This window comes from Hevea brasiliensis, chromosome 3, assembly GCF_030052815.1.
Source record: "Hevea brasiliensis isolate MT/VB/25A 57/8 chromosome 3, ASM3005281v1, whole genome shotgun sequence".
NCBI lineage: Eukaryota > Viridiplantae > Streptophyta > Magnoliopsida > Malpighiales > Euphorbiaceae > Hevea > Hevea brasiliensis.
The window spans coordinates 52,018,648-52,039,530 of NC_079495.1; the positions used below are offsets into that span (position 1 = coordinate 52,018,648).

Here is a 20,883-nt window from a genome sequence, read left to right on the forward strand (position 1 = left end):
GTAATGACTTCTTATATTGGAAAAATAGGATGTATTATTTCCTGAAATCAGAAGGGGTTGACTTGTGGCATGTTGTAGAAAATGGGCCATTCACCCCAACTAAGATTGTAGATGGTGTGTATATAGCTAAATCTAAGGGTGAATGGAGTGAGCAAGAGAGAATAAGAGTGTCTTTAAATGATAAGGCTATTCATGTTCTATTTTGTGCATTAAGTAGAAGTGAATATAATAAAGTGTGTATGAAGTCTACTACAAAAGAAATTTGGGATGCTTTAGTGGTTACTCATGAGGGTACTTTTCAAGTAAAGGAGAATAAGCTGGATTCCCTTATCAACCAATATTAATTGTTCAAGATGAAGTCAGATGAAACCATAAGTGAAATGTATGATAGATTTGTGGAGATTATAGGAGGAATTAAATCTCTTGGGAAGACATTCACAAATGAGGAGCTAGTAAAAAAGATTTTAAGAAGTCTTCCTAAGGAGGGGCTATCCAAAGTAACTTCACTCAAGGATTCCAAGGACTTGAGCAAGGTACAACTTGATGAGCTCTTAGGAAATCTCATTGACTATGAGATAACCTTCAAAAGAGAGCAAGTGGAGGAACCCAACAAAGCCAAAAAGACCATTGCCTTCAAAGTATCTTCTGAAAACTCAAGTGATGAAGATGATGAGTTTGATGAAAAAGAATTGGCTCTAATGACAAGGAGAATAAGGAAGATGCTCTTCCAAAACAAGAAGTTCATCCCAAAGAGGAACTTCAAGAAGGACAAGGGAGAAAGTAACAAGAGGGATCCTCTCACATGCTTTGAATGCAATAAGCCGGGTCACATTAGAACGGATTGTCCCAAATTGAAGAAGCCTTTCAAGAAGTTCAAGAAGAAGGCACTTAAAGCAACATGGAATGAATCAAGTGACTCTGAAGATGAGGAGATTGGTGATTAAGTTGCCCAAATGTGCTTTGGAGGAAAGCTCCAATGAGGTAACTTTAAATGATGATGTTGTTGAATTTTCTTATGATGAACTAGTTAATGCTCTTAAAGTTATGAATGATGAACTAGAATTAACTTATAAGAGAAATAAACTTTTGAAAAGTGAGCTTGCTAGTTTAAGGAAGGAGAATGAAACCTCAACTAAGGTTAATAGACCTTTAGATAGTAATATGCAAAAATCCTTTGATGAGCTTTCATTAGAAAATGAGAAGTTGAAAAATGAAATTGTTGAGCTAAAAACTTCTCTTTCCAAATTTGCTAAAGGAAAGGACAAACTTGATACAATTTTGGACTCTCAAAGGTCTCCTAGCATCAAGTATGGACTTAGCTATAGTAAATTTGCCCAAGCACCTCTTTCCAAAACCATCTTTGTTAAAGCATCTAGTTCTAATGAGCCTAGTCCCCAAGTGCCTAGTCCAAAGGTGTCCAATCTTAAAGGACAAGAGCCAAAGAAATCTTATGGTAATGAAACTAGAAAGACTTCATTTCATCAATATGCTTCCAGACAAAATGTAAGTAGGACATATACATCTAAAAGATTTGCATCTAAGCCAAACCTTTATAGGGGACATGCTTTTAGGACTCATAACTATTATCACACTCACCATGCCTCATGCTCACATTCACATAAGGAACATAAAAGGATTGGTCATATGAGACCATTTGCTCACCCTCATACACATAAAAGGTTTAATGGACATTGTCACTATTATGGTAAGATTGGTCACACCAATTATAGGTGTGCCATTAGGAAAATCCATCTTGGATATGGTAGAATAGTTGATTTTAAACCCCAAGGACCCAAGTACATTTGGGTACCTAAAGTAAATTGAATTATCATGTGTAGGTGTGCTTGAAATCCTCAAAGCTTGAAAGTAAGTGGTACTTGGATAGTGAATGTTCAAGACACATGACCGGAAATGCCAATCCCTTCCTTTCACTTGAAAAGAAAGATGGAGATGGGCAAGTGACTTTTGGTGATAATGGTAAAGGTAAAATTATGGGAATAGGTAAGGTTGGTAAGAAAAACTCCCCTATTCTTGACAAAGTGCTTTAGGTTGATGGTTTAAAACATAATTTGCTTAGTGTTAATCAATTATGTGATAAGGGTTGTAGAATTATTTTTAAGTCTAAATCTTGCTTTGTGTTTAGGATGAGTGATAACAAAATGTTGTTTATTGGTGAAAGAATTGAAAATATTTATGTTATTGATTTCCATGCTTTGTCTAACAAAGATATGAAGTGTTTTGTTTCTATTAGTAATGACTCTTGAACTTGGCATAGAAGGCTTGCACATGCTAGCATGGACCTTCTTGCAAAATTGAAAAAGGATGAGCTAGTTGGTGGGCTACCAAAGAACAAGTTTCAAAAGGATAAGGTGTGTAATGCATGCCAAATGGGTAAGCAAGTCAAGAGTTCTTTTAAATCTACTCATAAGGTATCTACTTCTAGACCCCTTCATTTGTTGCATATAGATTTGTTTGGTCCTACTAGAGTAGCTAACTTAGGTGGTGCATATTATGCCTTGGTGATTGTTGATGATGTTAGTAGTATGCCCTAGAGCATATCATTTAGTATGTATCTTGTACATATTTTTATTAATAAAAGGTATTTCCACTTTTTCGTTTACATAATATATTTATGTGTAATAGAAAAGGTCCATTGATATTTTGTTAGAAATATTATTCTTAAGTTATTAAGAATATGAGTGACAATATTTCTAGCACAAAGTATCATAAATAGGTTCACAATCGAGGATACTTCATAATAAGGACATGACTTATCCAGAAAGATTGTATTCATGTTTGTTACCAAGTTATTTATATGAAATATAAATAAGATGGAATGGTGAGTCTCATGCCATATGACAAACATGATAGGCACTTATAAATGATAAGTAGGCCGAACCAGTGACACTTATGACAAGCACATGGAGTTTACTCTTGTCAATATTTTGTCATAAATCATATCAGTGCATATAATCTTTAGACCTGAGATAGCACAGTTATCTTATATATAGGTAGTTTGAGTTTGATACTGCTTTCATACTTGTACTGTGTATGGGTATATGGGCATGTGTTGGGTCCTGCTAGTTATATATGGAGGTAGGTGTTGATCAAGATGAAATCTGTTCCTCTAAGTAAATAGAGATAAAATCCTATGTTCATTTAATTATTCTTGATGTTTCAAATTCCTGGCCAGGACAGATAGATTTATTCAGAAAAGAGTTTCTGATGAGAAAATCTTTTTAATCAAGAACTGGAATTAAAAGAGAACATAATATTCATAGCAAATGGAGTTTGACATAAACCATGACTACAGCTTGAGTTGGGATTTTGTAACAGAGAGATTCTAGTGCATGGTAACATATGATTATAGGTTCATTTGAGGTAAACCTTATTACTAATTGGGTGGCCATGGCATGCTATGCTCGGCTTTAACCATGGTCTATGAGGTTCATAAAATGATTTAGAGAAATCATTTATGGTAAGAAAGAGTTCTGATGATATTAAGAGTTGATATCATGTCTCATTGCCAATTAGTGATGAGCCTAGTAAGTCACACACATACACAAGTTATCACCTATTTAAATATGATTCAATTAATTAATTAAAGAGTTTAATTGATTAATTAAATAGGTTTGGTTTGCAATTAAATTTCAAAGTCCCTAGCATGACTTGAAACCAAATTTAGATTATTGGATATATAGTATAAGTTAAATTTATATTTAAAGTGTTTAAATATGAATTTAATTAATGAGAAATTAATTAATAGAGATTAATTAATTAATTTATATTTGATATAAATTGATTAGAAGAAGAAAAATAATTATTTTGGGTTAAGAACTCAAAATTAAGACACAGGGGCATTTTGGTCATTTCACAGTGTGACACGTGGCACCATGAGATGGTGACACATGGGATTACACATAAGCTTGCCAAATGTTTTTTAATCATGTAAGATGATTAAAATCAAGATTAAATATAGGTTTGACACTTGGCACAATATGATTGGGTCACTTAAACCTAGAGCTAATCAAAGGGTGACATGTGGTAAGGGTATAATGTGTTAACCTAGCTATATAAGTGTTGTTATGAAAAAGAAAAATAACCAGCAGCCACTCATCTCCTTTGTCACGCCATTTTGAGGCTCTCCATCTATTCTTCTTCATCTGTCATCAATTCAAAGAGATTAGCAATCAATCTCTTGAATTAAGAACACTAGAAATTGTTTCTAGTGTCCTGTTTACATCTCTAATCTCTTAAAAGGTAGAACTTGAATTTCTAATTAATAGAAAAAGCTTTAGAAGCTGTTCAAGGGCTGCCATAGGTGTTTTTGGTGTGGACAATCTAGAGGGACAACATTTGGTGTCCTGAAGACAAATCTCAAAGGCGCAGACACGCTGCAGTGCATCAAGAGGTTAGTGTAATCGTTCTTGATTTAATCTAGGGTTCTAAAAGTAATCTGATTAATTTTAAAATCTTAAATGGCAAATACAGATCCAAAAACATATTAAAGGAGTTTTAATATGTTGTTTATCATTGAAATCAAATAGATAAAAATAAATCTTGCATGATGCATGTGACCCTAGGTGAAAATTTTTGAATTCAATGGTATAAACTTGTGTTTTCATACATTCCTTCAATTGGTATTAGAGCCACTATATTTGCCATTTAGATTGATGTTTATATGATTTAATTGTGTGTTTGATCATGAGATCAAAAGTTCATTGCTGGTTGTAAAGCCTAGGTGGCGGCACAAATGATGAACACCATGGTGCGCATGGTTGATGCACCACAATGGTGTGCAAAGGTAAATGGATGGTGAATGTGCAATTGTTGTATGATCTAAGATCCATTTTATGTCTAATTAAATTGTTTAATTAGAATTTTTATCACACAATTAAATTATGATTCAAATCAAAATTTTAAAAATTATTTGAATGTGATTCAAATCTAAATTTTAAAAGTTGTTTAAATGTGATTCAAATATGAATTTTTAAAGTTGTTTGAATCATATTTAAATCTGATTTTTTTAAAATTGATTGAACAAAATTCAGATCTGATTTTTTAAAAAAATGTTTGAATGTGATTCAAATCTGATTTTTTAAAAAATGTTTGAATGTGATTCAAATCTGAATTTTTAAATTTGTTTGAATGAGATTCAAATCTGAATTTTTAAGTTGAATATGAAATATTCAATTTAATTTAAGTATGTATGTTTTATTTAATTTTTAAATAGTGATATGCATGATGGATGATCATGGACTATAAAAGAGCAATGTGATTGGATTTATTTCTTTTATGTTTCTTTGGGATTGTAAATTAATTAATTTATTTTAATTTATTTTGGGCATGTATTATTAAGTTTGTAATAATTTTTGGGTTGTAATTTCATTTATTTAAGTTCTTGTAAATTCTCCTTGGTATGCCAAGGATTACTAAGTAATATTGGATGGCAAGAAGTTCAAGGAGGTCAAGAGCATTGGTGGGACCAGTGGGAGGAATTCAAGATCAAGTGTTGATTATGTACTCCTTCAGCAACTCTTGTAAAATGAATGAATGAAATGCACCTAGGAATGCCCTGATTCAATTCTTGGTGGCTCAGAATTGAATCCCTTAGAAAGTCCATGATCATACCATATTTATTGCTTATCCATGAATGCATGAGATGTATGAGAATGTATGCTATTATATGATATATGCATGCTAATTGGATAATGTGCAAAGTGAGACCTTAATAGTAATTAGAATGACCATAAAATCTTCCAAACAAATGATTAAGTTCGAAATGCTATAATTAAAGTAATTATAACATAGGCCCTCCATTGGGGCAATTATTTTAAGAAATTTTAAATAGTTGCATAAGATGCAATTAATTTAAGAGATTTTCTTAAGAATAATTATTAAGCATGAGATGTTGTAAATATGTAAATAGTTTGGTGGCCAATATTGGATGTACCTGAGGACATTAAAATTATTTTCTTAATTACTGGCTCAATGGGATCAACTTAACTAATGCAAGATAAGTCAATAATGGATGTACCTGAGATTTTGAGCATTAGGGGCTAGGTAAAGGATTGAACCTCACATGAGATGTGATGGGCAAGGAGTTGCTCACTTATAGTTTATTGCAATTCCAATAATAGATGTACCTGAGGATGATTAATCGAGTTATAAGAATTCAATCACTCATTAGAAATCCATCCAACTAGGATTTCTATTTTCTACTTTGGAAGTGTAGGATTCGCTAAGTTAGTGGGAGGACCAATTTGATTAAAAGACCATAATCATTTTGGTTAATTATATGATACATTTACTAATTAATCTGGTTATTTTCTGCAGTTAATTTTCTGATAAAAATGAGCACAGAACAACCACCACCATCCAATATCCTTGCAAGCATACTTGATCGCAATAGGTTGACAGGACCTAATATGTCTGATTGGCTAAGAAATTTGAAACTTGTCCTGAACCTTGAACATATAGGATATGTTCTAGATTCAAATGTTCCTGGTCCCTTACCTCCAGAGGCCACACAAGAGGAACATGAAACTTTGGATAAGTGGAAGGAGCACGATATGAGAGCTAAGTGTTACATGCTTGCTTCCATGAGTAATGAGTTACAAAAACAACATGAGAACATGTTGAGTACGAGTGAGATCCTCCTTCACCTACAAGAGTTATATGGTGAGCACAGCAGGAATGCTAGGTATGAGATATCTAGATAGCTATTCCGTATGAGGATGTCTGAGGGACAGAATGTTGGGGATCATGTCCACAAGATGATTCAGCTGATTGAGCAGTTGGAACATCTTGACTTCAACATGAATTTCCAACTACAGACGGATTTGATCCTTCAGTCCCTTCCTGAGTCTTTTGGGAATTTTGTGACAAATTTCCATATGACTCAATAGGAATGCACCTTAGCTGGTTTACTCAACATGCTGGTTATTGCCCAAAAGCATATGCCGGGCAATAAAGGAAAAGAGGTAGCTTTGATTGCATCTTCTTCTACTGGAAAGTCCAACAAGAAGAAGGGCAATAAGAAAAAGAAACCTCAGATTCCTGGTCCTTCCAAGAAAATAGCTAAACAAAAAAGGAAGACTAAAGCTGATGGAGGCAAAGGAAAGTGTTTCCACTGCCAAAAGGATGGGCCTTTGGAAAGGAACGCCTGCAGTATCTTGCTTCTCTGAAGGACAAGAAGGATACACCTTTGGAAGGTATGTCCATATCTTGTTATTTAGATTCTGATGATACTCATAGTTCATCTACAACTTGGGTTTTAGATACTGGTGCTAGTTCTCACATTTCTAATGATATGCAGGAACTAGCAAATAGTAGCAACTTGCGTTCTCAAGATATTAGAGTCCGGATTGGCAATGGCTCAACTGTTGAAGCTTTAGCCGATCTAAATCTTTTTACATGTTTAGACATGTTTTGTGTTTGGATAATATTTTATATGTACCTGATGCTTTTAAGAACAACATTTCTATATCTAGTTTGACTAGAAATGGCTATGAATTTCAGTTCACAGATGATGTTTGCAATATTTATTTTGGAAATAAATATGTTGGTTCGGGTTATATGAATGATGGTCTTTATTATTTGGATAATAATGACAAACACAAATTGAATGCAAGTGATCTAAAAAAATGCAATGCCATGGTGAAAACCAACTCAAGTTAAAAATATATTTGGCACTTAAGGTTATGTCATGTTGCAGAAGATAGGATTGCAAAATTGGAGAAAATGGGGATTTTATCCTCATTGGGCTTTGAGCCTACTCCAACTTGTGAATCTTGCCTTCAGGGCAAAATGACTAGATCACCCTTTGTTGGACAAGGGTTAAGAGCTGAAAATATTTTGGAGCTAATACATAGTGATGTATGTGGTCCATTTAAAGAAATGGCTAGAGGGGACTTTCATTATTTTATTACCTTTACTGATGATAAATCAAGGTTTAGGTATTTATATTTGATAAAATACAAACATGAATCCTTTGAAAAGTTCAAAGAATTTAAATCTGAAGTAGAAAATCAAACAGGAAAGAGTATTAAAGCTCTTCGATCAGATCGTGGAGGTGAATATTTGAGTACTGAATTTGATGAATACTTGAGAGAACACGGCATTGTTTCTCAGCTGACTCCTCCAGGAACGCTACAGCTGAATGGTGTATCTGAAAGGAGAAATCATACCCTATTGGATATGGTACGTAGTATGATGAGCTATACTGATATGCCAATCTTCTTTTGGGGATTTGCATTAGAATCAGCTTTGTATATTCTGAACAGGATTCCATCAAAATCAGTTTCTTCCACACCTTATGAGATATGGCATGGAAGAAAACCAAGTCTTAAGCATGTTAAGATTTGTGGTTGTCTAGCTTATATCAAAAAGCTGAACACTGATAAATTGGAGACCAGATCAGAAAAAGGTCGATTTGTTGGATATCCAAAAGATAGTTTTGGATATCCAAAAGATAGTTTTGGATATTATTTTTATTTGCCTACTTCACAAAAGGTTGTGATAAGTAGAGATGCCACATTTCTTGAACAACAGTTTGTTCAAGAAGGAGGCAAAGGAAGGCAAATAGAGCTAGAATTTGAGAATTCTGACCAATCAACAGATTAGATGGATATAGATCCATCTAGTCAACCTATACCCGTTGATGAAACATCTACAGCTATTCCTCGTAGAACAACCAGGGTATCTCACCCACCAGTGAGATATGGTTTTCTTTATGAAGAAGAACAAGAGTTGTCTATTCATGAAGAAGTAGATCATGGAGATGATCCACTTACCTATGAAGAAGCTATATCAGATGTAGACTCTTCAAAATGGATTGATGCTATGAAATCCGAGATTGATTCCATGTATAAGAATCAATTTTGGGATCTTGTTGAACCACCTGAAGGTATTGTACCTATAGGGAACAAATGGGTTTTCAAGAAGAAAATTGGTTCTGATGGAAAGGTAGAGACCTATAAGGCAAGGCTAGTAGCAAAAGGGTTTTGCCAAAGTCAAGGAGTCGACTATGAGGAGACTTTCTCGCCTATTGCCATACTTAAATCAATTAGGATTTTATTAGCAATAGCTGCATATTATGATTATGAGATTTGGCAGATGGATGTCAAAACAGCTTTTCTCAATGGATACATTGAAGAAAACATTTTCATGGAACAACCTAGGGCTTTTGAATCCTAAGATGGTTCCAAGGTATGCAAGCTAAAGCGATCCATTTATGGGTTGAAACAAGCTTCGAGGAATTGGAACATCCGTTTTGATGAAGCCATTAAATCCTTTGGTTTTATCAAAAATGAGGATGAGCCATGTGTATATAAGAAGGTTAGTGACAGTGCTATCACTTTCCTTGTCTTATATGTGGATGACATACTGTTGATGGATAATGACACAGGTATGTTGACAACTATAAAGGTATGGTTGTTAAATACATTCTTCATGAAAGACTTAGGGGAGGCAACCTATATTCTTGGGATTCGCATATATAGAGATAGAGAGAAAAGAATAATTGGTTTATCCCAAAGTCTATACTTGGAAAAGGTGTTAAAGAGGTTTAACATGCTTGATTCCAAGAGAGGATTGTTACCAGTGAGACATGGTATCCGCCTTTCTAAAGAGATGTCTCCAAAGACACCTTAAGAAAGAGATAAGATGTTCAGGATTCCATATGCTTCGGCTATTGAAAGTTTAATATATGCAATGTTGTGTACTAGGCCGGATATCGCATATGCTGTTAGTTTGACTAGCAGGTATCAATCCAATCCAGGTTTGGAATCTTTGGATAGTCACAAGAATATCCTTAAGTACTTGAGAAGAACTAAGGATTTATTCTTGATTTATGGAGGTGGAGACTTGCAATTGGATGGTTATACTGATTCTGATTTCCAATCAGATATCGATGATAGAAAGTCTACCTCTGGATATGTGTTCATTTGTAATGGAGGTGCAGTCAGTTGGAAGAGTTCCAAACAGAGCACGACTGCAGATTCCACTACAGAGGTCGAGTATATTCTCGCATCGATGTCAGAAAGGAAGTCGTTTTGGATAAAGAAGTTTGTGACAGAACTTACAGTAGTTCCTTCCATTGAGTCAGCAGTTCCACTACACTGTGACAACAATGGAGCAGTCATACAGGCTAAGGAACCAAGGTCTCACCAGAAATCCAAACACATAGAAAGGCGTTACCACATTGTCAGAGAAATAGTTGGGCGAGGCGATGTAGCCATGCAGAAAATAGCATCAGCTGAAAATCCAGCTAATCCATTCACTAAGCCTATGTCACAGACTCAGTTAGACCGACATCTTGAGAAGATAGGTCTAAGATATTGTAATGAATGGCTCTAGTGCTAGTGGGAGATTGTTAGTAGTATGCCCTAGAGCATATCATTTAGCATGTATCTTATACATATTTTTATTAATAAAAGGCATTTCCACTTTTCTGTTTACATAATATATTTATGTGTAATAGAAAATGTCCATTGATATTTTGTTAGAAATATTATTCTTAAGTTGTTAAGAATATGAGTGACAATATTTCTAGCACAAAGTATCATAAATAGGTTCACAATCGAGGATACTTCATAATAAGGACATGACTTATCCAGAAAGATTGTATTCATGTTTGTTACCAAGTTATTTATATGAAATATAAATAAGATGGAATTGTGAGTCTCATGCCATATGACAAACATGATAGGCACTTATAAATGATAAGTAGGCCGAACCAGTGACACTTATGACAAGCACATGGAGTTTACTCTTGTCAATGTTTTGTCATAAATCATATCAGTGCCTATAATCTTTAAACCTGAGATAGCACAGTTATCTTGTATATAGGTAGCTTGAGTAAGATACTGCTTTCATACTTGTACTGTGTATGGGTATATAGGCATGTGTTGACTCCTACTAGTTATATATGGAGGTAGGTATTGATCTGGATGGAATCTGTTCCTCTAAGTAAATAGAGATAAAATCCTATGTTCATTTAATTGTTCATGATGTTTCAAGTTCCTGGCCAGGACAGATAAATTTATTCAGAAAAGAGTTTCTGATGAGAAAATCTTTTTAATCAAGAACTGGAATTAAAAGAGAACATAATATTCATAGCAAATGGAGTTTGACATAAACCATGGCTACAGCTTGAGTTAGGATTTTGTAACAGAGAGATTCTAGTGCATGGTAACATATGATTATAGGTTCATTTGAGGTAAACCTTATTACTAATTGGGTGGCCATGGCATGCTATACTAGGCATTAACCATAGTCTATGAGGTTCATAAAATAATTTAGAGAAATCATTTATGGTAAGAAAGAGTTCTGATGATATTAAGAGTTGATATCATGTCTCATTGCCAATTAGTGATGAGCCTAGTAAGTCACACACATACACAAGTTATCACCTATTTAAATATGATTCAATTAATTAATTAAAAAGTTTAATTGATTAATTAAATAGGTTTGGTTTGCAATTAAATTTCAAAGTCCCTAGCATGACTTGAAACCAAATTTAGATTATTGGATGTATAGTATAAGTTAAATTTATATTTAAAGTGTTTAAATATGAATTTAATCAATGAGAAATTAATTAATAGAGATTAATTAATTAATTTATATTTGATATAAATTGATTAGAAGAAGAAAAATAATTATTTTGGGTTAAGAACTCAAAATTAAGACACAGGGGCATTTTGGTCATTTCACAGTGTAACACGTGACACCATGAGATGGTGACACATGGGATTACACATAAGCTTGCCAAATGTTTTTTAATCATGTAAGATGATTAAAATCAAGATTAAATATAGGTTTGACACTTGGCACAATGTGATTGGGTCACTTAAACCTAGAGCTAATCAAAGGGTGACATGTGGCAAGGGTTTAATATGTTAACCTAGCTATATAAGTGTTGTTATGAAAAAGAAAAACAACCAGCAGCCACTCCTTTCCTTTGTCACGCCATTTTGAGGCTCTCCATCTATTCTTCTTCATCTCTCATCAATTCAAAGATATTAGCCATCAATCTCTTGAATTAAGAACACTAGAAATTGTTTCTAGTGTCCTGTTTACATCTCTAATCTCTTAAAAGGTAGAACTTGAATTTCTAATTAATAGAAAAAGCTTTCGAAGCTGTTCAAGGGCTGCCATAGGTGTTCTTGGTGTGGACAATCTAGAGGGACAACATTTGGTGTCCTGAAGACAAATCTCAAAGGCGCAGACATGCTGTAGTGCATCAAGAGGTTAGTGTAATCGTTCTTGATTTAATCTAGGGTTCTAAAATTAATCTGATTAATTTTAAAATCTTAAATGGCAAATACAGATCCAAAAACATATTAAAGGAGTTTTAATATGTTGTTTATCATTGAAATCAAATAGATAAAAATAAATCTTGCATGATGCATGTGACCCTAGGTGAAAATTTTTGAATTCAATGGTATAAACCTGTGTTTTTCACGCTTCCGTTCCTTCAGATGACTACTCTAGGTATACTTGGGTTGCATTCCTTGCTCATAAGGATGAATGTTTTTGATATTTTTGAGAGATTTTCAAAGAAGGTTCAAAATGAAAAGGGTTTTCAAATATATTCTATTAGGAGTAATCATGGTAGAGAATTTGAAAATGAGAAATTTGATAAGTTTTGTAACTCACTAGGGATCACTCATAATTTTTCTTCTCCTAGGACTCCCCAACAAAATGGTGTTGTTGAGAGAAAAAATAAAACTCTTTTAGACATGGGGAGGACTATGTTAAATGAATATAATTTGCCTACTTATTTTTGGGCGGAAGCCATTAATATGGCTTGTTATGTTTCAAATAGAGTTTTGATTAGACCTATTTTAAAGAAAACCCCTTATGAGCTATGGAATGGCAAGAAATATAAAATAGGTTATTTTAGAGTTTTTGGTTGTAAATGTTTCATTTTGAATACAAAAGATAATTTAGATAAATTTAGCTCCAAAACTGATGAAGGTATCTTCTTGGGGTACTCTACATCTAGTAAAGCATATTGAGTCTTCAATAAGAGAACCTTACTTGTTGAGAAGTCAATGCATGTTGTATTTGATGAAGCTAAGCCCTTTTGTAACACCCCTATGTTTGGTAGTGCGTTCTACTGTTCTAGTGACAGTGTCTGTCCGGACAGCTAGGATGCTTGGAATTATATTTAAATATTAGTGTGGAGATATAAGGTAGTGAAATAAAATAGAGGAAAATACAAGAAAAAAATAAAGGAAAAATAAAAGAAAGAAAATGGAACTAAGTTAAACGAGCCAGCACTGCAGCGATAAGTGACCGCACGAGGAAGTTATGGCGCAGGCAATAGCCGACCCCAAGACTGCAAGGAACACTCAGAATTTAGTTTTGAGATATAATTAAAGACTTATTGAAGTATAAATGTCATTAGAAATATCAAAGAAAAATTAATTAATTAATACAAAGGAAAACGAGAAATCGAGAAAATGACAAAACTCGGTGTTACCGAAAAATCGAGAATGCAACATGAATAGGGGTATTGTTGTCATTTGACACCATGAGTTGCCTTTTGACCTAAATGTCCATTAAAAATAAATGATATTAAACTTTGAAAATGTCATAAAAAAATTAAATTGTGGTACATAATGTAAATAGTGGAAGCATGGTGACAAAATTGCAAAATTGGAAACTTTGGATTATTAAATCATTAACCAAAGTTTAGTGCTCCACTAACTACATTATGAGAGACATAAAATAAGTTTTAGTGGACAGAGGTTGATCATCTTCAACCTTCACAAAAAACCATCTGAACCCATTTTCCTCTCAAAACTCCATGGGACTCCATGGCCAAAGCTTAACCAAGCTCCATGCAACTATGATTTAGCCATATTTTTCACTCGGTTCCTTCACTAAAACTTATCTACACACCTTGGGCAGCAATAAGGGAGCAAGAATGTCACACCTTACCCCTCCGTAAGGCATAGCGTGCTCCCGTAGAATACTTAATGAACTACCGAACTTCACCTACCGATAACTCATTAAGTACCCCACAAGGGATTTTAAAACAATTTTCTTACATTTTGGAAGTGGTGAGCATTTTGGTAAGAATTAAAAACCATTTATTCAAAGTTTAAATACTAGTAAAAATTTTTGTCCATTCAAATTTTGTCGCAAATTTTATAAAAATTTTGTGAGTTCTCTCTGTATTTTGAGAAACCAGTTCTTCAAATACCTGTAAAAAGCACTTCCAAAACTATTTTACAACTCCCAACCTCCAATAATTCACAATTCAACTCAAGTCAATCCATTTCAAAACAGTTTCACAATCCAAGTCAAATTTGTCAACCCAGTAGGTTCAATAATTCCATTCACAAAACATAAGGCAGAAAATCCATATGTACAAATATCAAATTTACAGGAGAAAATCTAAAATAATATTATTATAGTTTATTTACAACTGCTCAATTTACATTGATACTTATGACATTACAGTATTTACATCAAAATAACCATAAGGGTATAAAACAATACCCGTACAAAAAGGGATCAAAAAGATCTTGTCAATCCCGCAGCTCACTCTGCTGCTTTCTCCTTGCTTTTATCTGCGACAGTAAATTAAACTATCGCTGAGTATAAACATACTCAGTGGTGCACAATAAAGATTTAAAATGCGATACATAAATCATTTATTGATGAAACATAATTTGAATACTTCACAATCACATTTCGCAAATATCAAAGCTCATAACAACTCATTTTGTCAAATAATATATTAAACAACAGTTTAGTCAAACAATTGCATAAACACAGTGTTGCCAAAGTCGTACACAACTTAAGTCATGACACAAAATTTCCGATCAATGCCGTGTTGTACACCACGACAAAGCAATCTCAACCCCATTAATCGAAACCAATGAGGGAGGTGGCTAGCTAGCTAATGAGTACTCATCCGATCTACAACCTCAACTGGCAAGCCAGAGAGGGAGGAAAATAAACGATCTCAACCCCATAAATGGAGGAGGAATAATAAGTAACTGTCATGCTAAGTGTGAATCAAAAATTCATTTCAAACATTTCATTCAAATATTGCATACAAAAATCAATCCATTTCCAAAGTTACAATTTGATCGCAAGGTGGCAACACAAAAGTTCATAAATTCATAATGCGTAATAAATCAATTTTTCAAGGATAAAATGCTTAAATAGGGTTTATTGTGCACAAACCTCAAGCGAGTCATCCCTTAGCCTCGACTCGTTTCCTCGGGTTCCTTCCCGATATTCTTTTCAACTGAAACACAAAATTTGACAATGTTTCAGTACTAGAACTTAACATAAATCCCAAAATGAATTTTAACTTCGCATTTACCTATTTCTAACGTGTTAAATTCGACGTTCTCGAAATTTTGTGTTTCGAGTTACTATTCACTACACTATTTAAGTCAAATAATTGACTTTCTAAGGATTAATAGGTATGGGAACTCCAACTTCACCCACATACCACATTTTGGTCACCAAACTTGTTGGTTTTGGTCATTTGTTTAAAGCTTAGGTCATTTTGGCAAAATTGCCAATTTTCGGTTTTGGTTCTCCGAAGTTGCACTGTTCCATTGGTCGATCTACTGTTGGAATTTGACAAAACTTCCTTCATAGAAAATGTTCCTTATTGTCTTAAGTGTATTCTCATTTTTGGATCACCTCAATCGGAGTTTTGTAGCTCAAGTTATGGCCAAAATAAGTTTACTGTTCACGTGTACTGTTCATACTGAGATTTTGGTGCTGGCAGATTTTTGGTCCAACTTTGGTTAATAATTTGATCAAGTTAAGTTCATAATTTGGTCTCACTTTCTTCATATGAAATGTTGTACTATGTCTTACGTTTCCATCGGTTCAAGAATCGCCTAAATCCGAGTTTTCTAGAGGGAGTTATAGCTATCCAAACCTTGCTGCTCAACTGAAAATCTGCAGAGTTGCAGTACAGTAATTTAATTTTGCTCAATGATTTTGAAAGGGTTAATGGCCTAATTTGGGTTGGTGTTCTTCATGAAAGTTTTAGGTCTATATCATATCTAATTGCTGGTAAAATTTCAGGTCAATTTGACCTACCTAGCTCGAGTTATGACCAAATGAACAGTTACTGTTCATTTGGTCAGTCTGGTGCAGGGCAGCCTGCTATCAATTCACTTTGGTCAATTGTTTCACCAACTTTTGGTCAGTTTTTGGTCATGGTTCCTTAATGAAAGTTGTGCTCTTTTATGTCTATTTTCATCTCCAATTGGTGGCATATCCATTAGGCTTGTAAAATTTGAGTTTTGGTCCTTCAAAGTAGGTTTGGTCATGCTGCCAGCAGCATGACCATTGACCTACGAATTTAGCTAAATTTTCCACCATTCCCACACAACTTATTTGGTCATAATTGACCATTAATTCATGTCACAATAGGTTAAACATGCCATTTATGCATTTCTTCAAATTTTAGTTCACTAACCTAACACTCAAACCCTAATCTCACTAATTCATTGTGTTTAACTACTTTCAAAGCCTTAAACCATAATAACTCAACTACTTAAGGTTCATATACTCATACACACCTTTAAGTCCATCAAATTCATACACACACATCAAAACCCTAGCAGGATGAATTTGTCTTTAATCCTCCCACCATTAATTTCTTTTCATTTTAAGTATATTCCTAGGTTAATTAAGCTATAAACATAACTAAATCAACTAACAATTCAAGTTTAGTTTACTAACCTTGTGTGCAGAATTTCTTCTCCCTTTTCTTCAAATTTTTCTTCTTTCTTTTCTTTGAATCCTCTTTCCTAGTTGTCCAAACAACATCTAGTTATGGTAGGACAATTGGCCATGGTTGGATTTTGGTTCTTCAAGCTCAAAAATGAGCTTTCATGGTGGTTTTGGTGTGGGAGAGAGAGTGACGTTTTTTTGAAGAAGAAGATTTGTGTTTTAATTTTTTTTTTCTTTTCTTTTCTTTATCTTATGGAAGACCACAATTCCAAATTTAATAATTCACTAAATTAATTTGTTTATGACATCATTCATGATGTCATCAACTTTGACTTTTCCATCTTCTTCCTCTTTTTTTTATTTTTTTATTTTTTTTATTTTTTTCTATTAGTTCTTTAATTTAATTCTCTATTCCGAAATTTTCTTTTCTTCGATTTTATTTGACAGTTAGGTCAGGAGTCAGCTCTCGGGGTCAATTGACCAAATCGCCCCTCACCGGTTCATCCCGGTTTGCAAATAATCCAATATTTCTTCCGGCTCCCTGACCTAATTATTTGACTGGATTAACAGTTCTTTTTCGTGATTTTCTCTTTTCCACTGTGTTCATAAGGGTCCTAAGGACCGCAGCGTCACTTTTTACGGTTCGAAATTTGAGTTTAAAATGACTTCGCAGTCGTTCCCGAGGAGGTCACTCATCGCTGTGACTCTCGGCTCGTTTAACCTCTTATGTTCTGTTTTTCTTATTTATAGTTAACTAATTAAACATTACTAATTATTTGTGTTTATGGCTTCTCAAGTTGTCTTAAGTGTGGCCCTAATCCCATTAATTGTCCGGACCGACACCGGTCACCGGAACAGTGAAATATACCAGGCTATGCAAACGGGGGTGTTACAAAGAAAGATAAGTTTTGGTGAGGTTTTGAAGAAGTCCAAAAGAGGTAAGTGGTTATTTTCAATCCTTGTTTCATTAAAAGTGTAACCAAGGTTGTGGGTAGTTGATTTATGGAAGAATTTTTGATGTTTGATGAATTATTAGAGTTGAGCCATTTTGGCAGCCATGAAACCTCACCATGAATAGCTTGTCCTTGCATGTAAATGGTTGTTTGGATGTTGATTTAAATGTTTAATTGTATTGAAGTTGAATTCCATATGTAAAGTTTGATTTGTAAGCTTGAAAAGTGAAAATGGAAGTTGATGGGTATGTGTAAACTTGTGACAGACTCATGAAGAAGATTGAAGTGTTTAAGTTCATGAAATATTGTTGAATTATGTTGCTTATGGTGGCAACATGTGTATGTGAATAATTGTTTGGATTTGGACATGTAAATGAGGTATGTTCATGTGGTTAAATTATTATAATTAGACTTTGAAAATTCTGAGTTATAATGTGTATGTTGAGAGTGGTTACAAGCTGCCCAAAATGACCAAAATGTGATGTAAAGTGTGTTAATGTTTGATACCAAATCAGAATTGGCACGAAAGGTAAACTTGGTAAGTATTGAATGTGTAATTAGTAAGTGTTGAATAATGTGTAACAGGGCAGTGTACATTTTAGCTTAGAACCTTAAGTGTGTGACTCCAATTGGTATGAGACCAATTGGAGGTGAAACTAGGCACAAAAAGTGTCAACTTTCATGAAGGAAGCTTACCTAAATTCTGCCTAGAAGGTGACTTGAAAAATGATCAAATCCGGATTAGTGACTTAAAAGCCTGAAAATTGACCATTTGAGTAGTAGTTAGTGTTTTGACCATAATTTACTCAAAACAGGTCCAATTGACCTGAAATTTTTACCATAAATAGTTTAGACATAGAGCTACAATTCTTATGAAGACACCAAAGCCCAGAAATGGCTAGAACCAAGCCAAATAGCTTGTACAAGTTTAGGTACCAAAACTGGCCGAACCAAAAGTGACCTAAAAATGACCTAAGCCTACCATTTTAGTGCATTCTGTCTAGCATTGGTAAATTGGCCATATCTTGGCCTACACAACTCAAAATGACTTGAAATTTTGTCTCGCGTGCAATAAGACATAGACCTACAAGTTTGTAGTTTGGACCGAAACCCGAAAACTGAGGGAACTAGGTCGTCCGACTAGGTCAAAATAGTACACCGAAATTCGGTAAATTGCAATAAAATGCAATACACTTGGAAATGAAATTGGTAACATATACTAACACTTAAGGGCTATAAAATGTGACATATTGGTAACATTAGAATTGACTCACTTAGAGTGCATCAAGGGTCAACATTATAGGTTGACTAATGAAATGAATTGAAGGGAATAGTACCAAGAAAATTTAAATATTGGATTTTATTGTTAGAAACAAATTCATTGAGTACTGAAACACTTTAAATTGTGTATTTCAGTTGAAAAGGATATTGAGAAGCATAAGGAACACTGATTCAGGGCCAAGAGGCATTTATCAGAGGTCTGTGCATAATACTTTTTATATTCACTGCTTTTACTAGAAAATTTATTTGGAGAATTGAGTTATGAATAATTTTTGATTGTTTTGGCTTTGGGAATCTTAATTGGAAATTATTGTGTTGCCTACTTTGCAAATGGAAATTTTGAGATAAAATGTGATTTGTGGTTTGTATGAAATATTGTGATTTGGAATTATTTTGATTCACACTTGGCATGATAATGTTACTATGTTCCTCCTTTATTTATGGGGTAAGTGTGATTATATTCCTCCCTCTTTGATTTGCCAGTCTGAGGTGAGTGTGGATGAGTACTCATTAACTAGCTAGCTTCCTCCCTCATTGATTTCGATTAGTGGGATGAGTGTGCCTTGTCGTGGTGTACAACACGACATGTTCGGAAAAGTTTGTGTCATGACCTAAGTTGTGTTATTGATTGGCAACACTGTGTTATTCAATAGTTTGATCAAATTTGTGTTATATGAGCTTTGAAAAATTGTGAATTATTTGAATTGTAAATTGTCAATAAAAGTTTTATATACAACATTTTAAATTGTTATTATGCACCACTGAGTAAATTTTACTTAGCGATAGCTTTTTCATTGCTGTCGCAGGCAGACAGACAGACAGAGTAGTAGAGTAGGCTACTTGTACCACATTTTGAGATTTTGCCGAGTATATCGAGTATACCATATTGTGTAGTTTTTGTTGTAATGTATGTGCACTGTATGTATATATTGTACTTGGTCTTGAGCAGTTGTAAACTAAAATTGTAAACTATTTTGGCCTGTAAAAGTATTGTGATAAATTTATCTTATCTCAGTTTTTTTTTGGAAACACTGGAAAATTGATTGTTGAACTGAGTTGATAATGTTGAGAAATTTATTGTGTTGAACAAATTATTGGAGTTTGGGATTGAGGAATTATATATTTGAAGTGCTTTTTACAGGTTTTTGAAGAACTATTTTATTCAAAATACAGATGGCACTCTGCTAAAAATTTTACAGAAATTATTGATACTCAAATTTGTTATTTGGTTTCACTTCAGTACAAAAAGACTTTTAACACCTGTCAAAAGTGCTCGCCACTGTAAAAAGAAGTAAGAAAAGTTTTAAAATTCCTTGTAGTATATTTAATGGGTTATCAATAGGTGAAGTTGATAATTCATTAGGTATACTACGGGATCATGTTATGCCTTACGGAGGGGTAGGGTGTGACACCTTTGGTACTAGAAAGGATATTTATTGTGATGATGATGTTGTAGGTAATCTTGATGAGTTGACTCTTGAAGATTCTCAATCTAGTGGAATTCAAGATCAACACATGGAAGATCCCTTGAAGGACTTGGGAGTTGATCAAGTTGAGCTTCAAAAGCAACAAGGTCAACAAGTTCCACATCAAGAAGTTTAACAAGATCTAGCTAAAAATTGGACATTCAAGAAGGATCATCCTAAAGACCTTGTCGACACCATATTTTGGCTGATCCCCAAAATCAATAAATTTCAAAACTGATCCCCAGCACTAAGTCTCCCTTTGCCAGCCAATTACATTTTCAATCTCTCTTTACCGAACAACCACATTTCCGATGTCTCCTCAAAAGGAATCAAATCAATACTAAGTCCCCATGTCATTTAAAGCCTTGCCGATCTCTCAAACCAATTGTCAAATCTCCTGAATAGTCAATTACATTCCCGATCTCTCTCGTCAGATGAAAATGAACTAGCACTAGATC

At 34.0% G+C, this 20,883-nt stretch overlaps 1 protein-coding gene across 1 annotated transcript; it reads left to right on the forward strand.

Annotated features, from left to right (window-relative positions):
• Positions 1-353: 353 nt before the first annotated feature.
• Positions 354-20,561, forward strand: LOC131178378 (uncharacterized). The gene is made up of 5 exons (XM_058143336.1): positions 354-936; positions 1,028-1,156; positions 1,256-1,503; positions 1,839-1,983; positions 20,416-20,561. The coding sequence occupies exons 1-5, from the start codon at positions 354-356 to the stop codon at positions 20,559-20,561; spliced, it is 1,251 nt and encodes a 416-aa protein (XP_057999319.1).
• The last annotated feature ends 322 nt before the right edge of the window (positions 20,562-20,883 follow it).